This window comes from Genypterus blacodes, unplaced genomic scaffold (assembly GCF_046128005.1).
Source record: "Genypterus blacodes isolate CSIRO-AG114 ecotype Tasmania unplaced genomic scaffold, CSIRO-AGI_Gbla_v1 ptg000045l_1, whole genome shotgun sequence".
Lineage (NCBI taxonomy): Eukaryota > Metazoa > Chordata > Actinopteri > Ophidiiformes > Ophidiidae > Genypterus > Genypterus blacodes.
Genome location: NW_027466858.1, coordinates 91,360 through 101,052, shown reverse-complemented (window position 1 = coordinate 101,052; position 9,693 = coordinate 91,360). Strand labels below are relative to the sequence as shown.

The following is a 9,693-nucleotide window of genomic DNA, read 5'->3' as shown; positions in this document are numbered from 1 at the left end:
TTCTAACATAATGGGCTCACACAGGTCTATTGATTAGTAGGCAATACCTCAACAATCTGATTTGCATTTAAATGACTGTACGCTCTGTGCTGACACCAATATAACAAAACAGACAAATGTATAGCCAGTGAAGCTACACACAATTTGTGGGGGTCTGACTTAAGAATGAATCACATAAAGATGAACACGAAAAGCCAGGATTGCTGCAGTGGCAAACAGCTGAGAACTTTGAAGACTTCTTAAATCTGGAAAGTATAGGCAAGGGTAAGAAAATAGAGCAAAAACAAAAGCGTTTAACATTGACAGACAGCTGTCTCCTGTAAGACTGAAGCAGCCATAACTCTTTGGAGGCAGCTCATCTGATTTGATCCTATAAGGAAGCAGGCTGAGCGGCTGAAGAGAAACTGTGTGTGTGTCTGGTGTACGTGCCTCTGTCGGTGTGTGGAGGGGAGGGGGGGTGGATAGTGTGAGGGCGAGATGTTGGGAGAGCAGCGAGATGGGGTGGGAGTTTGATGGACTGCGCCGTCACCTCCCGCTTGGCAATTTACGGCAGTGGGGCTGCTGATGAGCGTGGAGCTGTAAACAGGCCAGCCGGGGGCGTATTTCACACAGAGCTGGCTTTTATGAAGAACACCAGGACGGCTCTCCCAACAGCTCCGCCTGGCCCGCTGTGACGGATGGAGAAAGACGCATGACAAGCTTCATCATTGTTTGTAAATCTTAACTGTTCCCGCTCACTAACTCCAGAAGGCAATTTTGCGGAGACAGGTCTGCAGAGGGGGGAGGATGCTGACGGAGGACGAGGCGAGGAGGGGAAAGGACAGCATGGCAGTCTTGAAGGTTATTTGGATCTCTGTATTTGGCCAACTGATTAGCCCGATCCTGGGAGGGAGATAAATCTGACAGGTGCTGTTTGGCAGCCAGGTAGATGGGGAGGGCTTGTGTGTGCTCACTACTCGCACTTATTTCCTCCTCCTGGACTTCCATCCAGAGGAACACCATGATCACAATCCCAGGAAGGTGCAGTGGAGTATGGCTGCATCTTGCATTGGTGCTTTTATGAATAAATGAATTTTGAATATAGAGTGAAACACGTTCTTCAGTTACAGTGCCTGTATGTCAAAGTGGATACGTGTGTAAATGTAAATATGATCCAGATTGTCCTCACATACTACACCGTCTTTATGGCAAGTTACGATTTAAAGTTACTTATAAACCGAGAACAACTGTGTTTTAGAGAGAAACAAAAACTATGAATATTAAGTTCAATATTCCATTTCCACATAAAACATACAGCATGACTTCAACCAAGCTTGGTTTTGTTGACTGAGTGCATAGGATATGAGAGAGCCACTGAGGCCACCGCTGAGGCCACTTCAGTCCAGCACAAACCATTACACACACACACAGGTTAAAATGGTTCACAGAAGCAAAGATGGAGTTTTCTCTATAGCCTAAATAAAGAACAATCAGGAGAAGGATGAACCAGATTCACACAAACCTCACCCCTTGACTCGGTGGAAGAAATAATGAAGAAGTTATTATTTTGAAGTTCACTCTACTCATTATTAAATCACATTATGGGAAGAATCACAGGGAAAGAACACATTTAACCCCTATGTTCTTTGTTTAGAAGATTTGTTTTTATTGTTTTGGAGTCAGAGTCTTCACCACATATGGGACCACCCACTGACAGGGTTATTGTCTTGTAATGGAGCATTACAAATCTTGGCAGGAGGCTGACATGGGACCCTCACAGGAAACGGACAGGTGAAAGTCATAAACAAATACAGGTAGAAGGAGAGACGCAGGGATCTTTGGGTTTCTGATCCCAGCGGTGTCTGATTCAGTGAAAAAACAATGATGATGCTGCAAAAATAACAGATTATCAAAGAAATAGAGCGAGCCACCGGTAGAGCTGACCAAAGGAAGATAAAGAGCTTTATTTTGGTAATACACATGGGTGTTGATGGATGAACATACTGGACTGAGCAAAGAAGTAGATTATGCTGCGTAAAGTTTTGTTCCTTTTTTAAGTATCTTGTTAAAAGGTCACTTTAGTTTACAGTATTAAAATAAACAGTAATCCTAGTAGCCAGCATTCTCTTTCAGTTAAGAGCCTATGATATCCTTTTTATGGTAGTTTGGACAGCTTCTGTGTTTTGCAGGAGCAGCACAATCACAGATATCTGATACTATACTGCATTCTAGATAAGCAGGGTGAGACCTGTTAAAGCTTGATTTTATGTAAGGGTTAAAATCTTTGCTTTTTAAGGAAGAGAAAAGAAAGAAAAGAAAAGAAACCTGGATAGTTGGCAGAAGCAGTAAAAGCCACCATGGCTGATATAGACAAAGAAAAGAGTGCAATCATCCAGCTGCAATCAGGAAATACTGACTGATGGAGAAACAAATCAGATTCCAACCCCAAAAGTCTTGCACAGATTATTGTAACTATTCACGCCATTTAAATTGAAAAGGAGAGCTCCAAAATATAAATTGGAAATCAAAGTTTTTTTGTAAACAGTCAGAGTGAGTGAGTTTCATCTTCATCGACCTGATCCAATGAACACAGCCTTTCTGTTGTCTACTTAGTTTACAGTGTCTGGACAGTGCGTGTGTGTGCCTGTGTGTGTGTGTGTGTGTGTGCGTGTGCGTGTGTTTAACTTACAGGTTGCCTTGTTCTCCTCGAAGGTGAAGGTGGGAGGGCCACAGGCAGTGGAGCCCAGGCCCTGAGTCATGTAGGTGCCTGAGTAGGACGGCATGGCCTGCATGGGAGGCATGCAGGCGTCACTGTGGGGCATCTGGGTTAGAATGAAGACACACAAATACTATAACACAGACAAGACAAGACAATTCTATTTATCAGGCACATTTTATATCGGAGGAAGACTCAATGTGCGTCACATAGAAACAAGTTGAAAGGTATATTTAGCTACAATGAAACGGGATTTAAAATAATGCATAATGTTAATTTATTTATATTTTTTAATCTGTGTATGTGTGTATGTATATACTGTACACACACACACACACACACACACACACACACACACAGACACACAGACACACAGGCACACACACACACACACACACAGACACAGACACAGACACAGACACAGACACATTTTGATTATTGATAATTGAACGTTTCAATACCAACATCACAGATTATTGTTTAGCCCACATTCACTCTATTATTTTCCAGACTGCTTCCACATTGTGGGTTGAAGTGCAAACCATCTTTCTGGATCACACTTTAAACACCTAATCCAGGGCATAAGGAAGAATAAAAAAGAGACTGAAAATTATCAATGGTTCAATTCACAGGTGCGTGGCCTATATGGTAAAAAATGGACCTCAACATCCAGCACTGGCTTTCTCTAGTCCTGTGAAAACTTTAAAATGAGTTGTCTGCTCCTGAGCAAGGCCGCCTCGCAGAAGGTTTTCAATTTCACTTTTATGGATTTTGATTTCTGTCAGCCCATAATATGTCACCCCCATATTGTCCACACCATCAATTCTCAGACAGCTTCATAAACTGTTATTTAAGCTACACTCAGCTCTTGTATAAGGCCTTGACAAATACAATAGAGATTGGACCGGAGTCTTAAAGTGCAGAATCAAACAAAACCGTCTGGGGTGGAAGTCGGTAAATGGTAAGTTTTGTCGTATTTAAAGGAAACATGCATAAAAGATTTGCAAACATGCAGTATAAAATCAGGGATGTAAAATTGCGGAATACATCATTTATGAATATTCAATATAAATATAAATATAAATATAAATATAACACAATTGTCATTTTATAATTATTCTACAGTTTAGGAGATAATAATTGGGGAAAGTAATATTTTGCATCTTCAAATTAAACATTTTGAATGCTGACGTTCTTCTCCATACAGAAGATGTTCCTGCTGATGGATTGTATCTCTCACTATCACTGTATCTGTAGGCCACTGAAATTGTGGTCTAGAGGGAAATTTGTTGCAGTATTTAACTTGTGATACAAGAATGTAACACATTAAGACACAACACGCAGAAAGAAATAAACCATTGTACATAAAATACATATAAAGAATAGAGAGTTTTAAAAAGGTTCAAGGTAATATGTGACGTTTATGTGGTGTGTGTGTGTGTGTGTGTGTGTGTGTGTGTGTGTGTGTGTGTGTGTGTGTGTGTGTGTGTATTTGCGTGTCCTCTTATCTGGCACCATCTCCTGTCTGGAGCTCCACACCACCCTTATATTATTATCATCATCAACCACCTGCATGACAGCTCAGGTCCAATGAGAACACAAGAGAGGAGAGGAGAAGGTAGATGGCCTCACACTGATAAAGACCACAGTGCTGCTACACAACAACACATCTTCTACACAAAAGATTAGAAACAGGGACTCACTCACCACTCAATTAAATCCAACATGCTTTTATTTTATATTTTGATAATATTTTTGGTGTTGTTTTGAGCAAATACTCCATTTTGCTGTGCTTATTAAAACAACTTAGGTACCAGAGGAATACATTTATAATTTACTGCTGCAATAACTTGACCTATTGACCTTTGCATACATCGCACTTTGCTGTAAAAAATAAAATATACTAAATGTGTCTTTAATTGTACTGTAAAAGGAGCAAACTAGTCCAAACAATTTGCTCTAGATAAACACAGCTTATGTAACTGTCAGACTGCTGTAACACAACAGTGACTCCAATTAAAATGAACAAAAACAAATATAAATGTTGGTCATGGGTGTAAGCAAATGTCCTTTTTTTATGATGATGATGATGATGATGATGAAGGCTGGCTTGTTTTAAAGCTGACCCTCAGATCTTGTTCTGTATTGAGCAGATTCCACCCATTTGGAAGGAATAAAGTCCAGATCATCCTGACAAGAATTTTTTTTGGTTTAATTAAATAATGCTTATACTTTTTTAGTTTTCTTGTGCCTTTTTCTGTACTGTTTTCATTTGTTTTATTGTTAGGATTTTCTGTCTTGGTGACCTAAAGACAATTTTATATACTATATATATACCGGACAAAAAAACATGTATTCTGTTCTATTGTTTGATTCGTTTCTATAAAACATTAAATTTCCAGGTTCAAACTGTAAATTTGTGGCATGGAAATGTAGACCGTTGTCGATACCTTTCAAAAATAATCAGCACTTTATTTGAATAACCGTAGCACGTAGCCCTTCCAACCTGATAACTTCACCAAAAATATCATAAATCATGGAGGAGGATGGCTAAATTATGCTAAAGAGTGCTAACTGATTAGCATTAATGTGCACAATTTCTCCAGTGTGCGCTGAGGCGTAGCAGTTTGTTCTTCTGCCGACAGACAATACCATTAACCTTTGCAATTCAGGCTGTGCTGTGTGCTGACAGTTTAGCGGAGGCAGTGACCCTAAAACGAAATGTTGCTACTGGGGGAAATGGGTTTGGGGGGGTGAGGGGGGGAGGAGAAGGAGGCAGTATGGTGTTTATTATCAAAATTAAACCACTTCATCAGAGATCGCTCAAGAAGATCGACGATGAGTTATAGATCTGATTTGCTTCGCGGATACAAACTCATTGCTTTTGACACAATAAAGATACATTTTAGCATAAATCTTGAATTAACAGATGAGTGTGAAAGGGTGTGTGTGTGTGTGTGTTTATTAGGAGCTAAGATATACATATTTGCTGTTAAACCAATATGAACTATTTTAATATAAATACTTTTAATATTTAACTATTTTTTTTATATAATTTCTTTAAAAAATATTGGTGGATGTTACTTATGTTTTACTTATATATGCCAAACACAACAGACATTTTAAAAACTATCTTTGGTTTCCAGGACTGCTAAAAGAACACAGGCTATCAAACTTACACTGATCTATTGTACCAACATCAAAGATCACAAATACAAAAACGCAAGTGCTGCCCCTCCAGTTCTATTTTTCTTAACCTCACCACAAGGAAAGAAACATCATAATTGATTATCTTTTGCATTTCAGGTTTTTAGCAACAGGTGATTCCTACTCCACCATGGCGTTCAAGTAGAGTTGGAGTAGCTACAGTGGCCATCGTGGTCAAAGAGGCGTCTGAGGCAATCTGGACACATCTTGATGGATGAATAGATGAGACCCCTGCTAAGGATGGATGGAGAGAAATCACCAAAGGATTCCTTACTGCCTCGTTGCTATAAATGGAAAGTGTGTATTTAGTCTATCATACAGCATCATCTGGATTACTTCCAGTTCAGGGTGGTGGATGCTGGCACAAACAATGATGGAGGCAACTCAACCTTCTTGAGGATTCTTTTCCCCCACAAGCCGAACACATTGGGACCTGAATGACTGGACGGGCATGTTCTACGGATCAGTCCAGAGTGTTAGGAAGCAGCAATGGAAGCTACATTGGTCCTCAACAACCTTCTATGCAAAGATGTCATTCTATAAAGCAACATCATCAACACTCTGCCTTCCAGCCTACCAGAGGAGACTTCAGCTGCAACAGGCATCCTCTCTCCTGCACCGTGGGATCATGAACGCAACGCTACAAGAAAAGTGACTATTTCTGCTCCGCATATCCACTTGCAGTATGATTGCAGGATGCCCCTCTCTGACCACACCCACCAAGCATAATGACTAGAATTGACATATTTTGGACAGAGATGAAAGATTTACAATGAGATTTTTAAAGGATCTCAAACAATGTTCAAAAAGCTTTAAAATGTTGAGCATGACTAGTCACCTGGTATTGCTGATAGTTGTAGAGGTTGCCAAAGAAGGGTTCGTAACTGGCAGACTGGTAGAAGTTGTAGTTGGAGGTGTCAAAAGCAAAGTCTGATGCTCCCTCGGTATGAGCTCTGGTATTGGTGGAAGGTCTGTAAGATGATGAGGTGTGACTCCCTAGAGACCAACATACAAAGACTAAACATCAAATGACAGTAAGAAGAAATGAGTCAAATATGTCTCCAGATTCCTGTGTTAACATTGATGAGGGCTGCTTTGTTTCAGGGAGGAATTCTCAGCATTACCTGACAAATATGGCGCTGATGACGCATTTATGTACTAATGCATAATGTATTCATTTATTTTGTTAGAAGTGGTCCCTTAAATCAAGATATACAAGTCGGCACACCAAGAATGTAGAATGTAAATCTTGTCTACACACTTGCATACTGAGCACAAATATGTTTGACAGATACACACAATACACACAGTTTCTACAAACAAAAATCATTTCTACATATTTGGAAAACATTTTTACAGGAACAAATGTTTTCAACATTTATGTGAAAGGTACAAATCTTTTCTGCACATTTTTGTTTTTACACAAAGGCCTACACAAGTTCTCTACAATGTCAAACTTGTTTTTGCAGAATACTGATCCCCTATATGAGCTTTAGCACAGAAGTACCACCTCTTCATCAGAGAGCATCTTGAGTCTTGACCATTTAAATCGCCATTATTCATCATCCATTTCACTTTTATTATCAACAAGGCCACATTCTTCCCTGGAAGACCCTGATCTTTCAGTCTCACACAAAGAAGCCGATGACATCAGCTGTCTGTCAGCCTCTCGTCATCAGTGATAACACTGTGTGCTCACCTCCTCTCCTTTCCCTGTCCTCTCTGTCACTAATCCAGAGACCTCACAAGTTCTCTCACTTTCTCCCTCTCTCCACACACACACACACACACACACACACACACACACACACACACACACACACACACACACACACACACACACACAAAGCAAAACCAGAGACATGGGCAGCCTTGACCGCTGAAATATTCCATCTCCCATAGTTGCTATCAACCAGGAGGGAACATTGTGTCTCAAGAAATGTAACAATAAGTTTTATAAAAAATAATCAGAGATGTCCTGGCAAGCGTATGACAGTTTTAGGTAATAGTTGGAAAAGATACTTGCTTTTCCCTGAATATCACTCTAAATGATGACATGCAAGTTTTAACACGTAGGTCTGTAAATTTTGCATTATAAGAATGTGCAGTATTTCCAAGGATTTTGATATTACCAATTTTTCTCCAATCTAAACAAACAAATAAACAAAACAGCAGATGTGGGCATGACAAAGGTAGTAAGTTTCATCCACAGCTCACCTGTGACAGCAAAGTAAGAGGAGGCACATGCAGCAGACGTGGATTGTCCCTCCACACAGTGCAGGCACTCCTCTGTGACTTCATCTTTCACCATGATCTCAGGGCCGGACACAGCCACTACACTGCACATCCCAAGTTCTTCCTCTTGAGCCTGCTGTCGCCGCAGGGCAACCTGGCATGGAGGACAAACATGACGGTATGCGAATACTAAAACAGGTGCCACAACATATCACAGTCCAGAAACATGCTTGATACAATATCAATGCCCTTTATAGCTATAAACCTAGAAAAACGAATCTTTAATGTTACAACTACATGAGAAACTTGAGTAACCATACAGTACAGATGTGTTTCAAACAAACTACAGTGTTTGAATATATTTGTTTTTGTCATTGCTGTGTTTTGTGAAGTTATTCATCATGAATCATCTCCATACTGTGACAAATTTATACTTTATAGGCATGATCAATAAACAAATACAAACTAGGGAGAAAATGTACAAATGATGTCTGTTGGGGTGAATGTATTTTAGATTTTCTAAATTTTTGACAAACTTCTTAAGAGTTTAGCTCATAGCGCTGCACGTTACAACACTGTGGCGGTTTAGATAACGAGCGAAAATGAACAATACAAAGTAGTTTAAAAGAAGGACAAAGTGCCTCTCCTTAAAGCAGACATTGACAGAAATAGGAAAAGGCAACATGCACCACATTCAAAAGTAGCATCTTCATTAAGATCTTGATTCTTTTGCATTACCTGAGCTGCCATGACTCTCTGCCTCTCAGCTATCAGTTTACATTTTGGACACTGGCAGTCTTTCCAGCTGCAGAAGCGCTTGTGTCCCTTCAGAGCAGAGACGTAGCCGTGGTTCCTGCAGCGGGAACACTTTGGCATCCTGGGAGCTTTCTGGCCTTTGGATGGGGACATAGATGCGATCCACTCCGACACCTGTTTGCTCTGCATGTCCATGCTCATGCTACAATGAGCTAAGACACCAAAATATCTGTTGGAAGCTGTTTGACCAGCCCACCATCTACCCACAGACAATAGCTACTAGGCTGGACTGCATCCAGAGATCTACATGTTACAGTCAATTTAGGGCGGGTGAGGATGGTGACCTTGGTGCCTTTAGCTTGGCACCAAGTTCACGTCCCTATCGGCCCTAAATTACATTTTCAAGCGTGGGATCCTTCCTGAATGCAGGGGAGGACAAAAATGGAAGCAGGGGAGAAAGGAGACAAATCATTGATAGTTCCAAATGATTGTGTAGCAGCATCGTTTACAGACCTACATCAGTTTGTTTTGTTTAGATGATGTAGATACCACAGATATAATTATGAAAATTAAGCCTTGTTATTACAAAGAAATACAGAATACTCACTATGTGTTTCCCAAAATGAGAAGTATGTTGGCCTACATGGTGTCGAGCATTCACTGTGTTTCTAGGACAACAACGTTCCTCAGTCACAGATTAAAATGGATTATGCTACAACCACATCATTTTGTCACAAGTACAGTCTCACAACAAACTAAGCTGCTCTGTGTTAATACTGTTATAACGTAACCACTATATA

At 40.2% G+C, this 9,693-nt stretch overlaps 1 protein-coding gene across 1 annotated transcript; it reads right to left on the bottom strand.

The window, feature by feature from the left end:
* Nucleotides 1-239: 239 nt before the first annotated feature.
* dmrt1 (doublesex and mab-3 related transcription factor 1) lies at nt 240-9,094 on the bottom strand. Its single transcript, XM_076149354.1, has 7 exons — nt 8,876-9,094; nt 8,120-8,291; nt 6,741-6,898; nt 2,669-2,801; nt 739-980; nt 426-668; nt 240-245 (listed from the first exon to the last, which is right to left on the bottom strand). The coding sequence occupies exons 1-7, from the start codon at nt 9,092-9,094 to the stop codon at nt 240-242; spliced, it is 1,173 nt and encodes a 390-aa protein (XP_076005469.1).
* Nucleotides 9,095-9,693: the final 599 nt, after the last annotated feature.

What these genes read in the sequence shown, in the direction of transcription:
- dmrt1 (XM_076149354.1), bottom strand. Translation starts at nt 9,094, where the DNA reads ATGAGCATGGACATGCAGAGCAAACAGGTGTCGGAGTGGATCGCATCT. An exon ending in CTCTTACTTTGCTGTCACAG is followed by an intron (nt 6,899 to 8,119) that starts GTGAGCTGTGGA and finishes GTTGGTCTCTAG; the next exon opens with GGAGTCACACCTCATCATCT. An exon ending in CGAGGAGAACAAGGCAACCT is followed by an intron (nt 981 to 2,668) that starts GTAAGTTAAACA and finishes TCTGGATGGAAG; the next exon opens with TCCAGGAGGAGGAAATAAGT.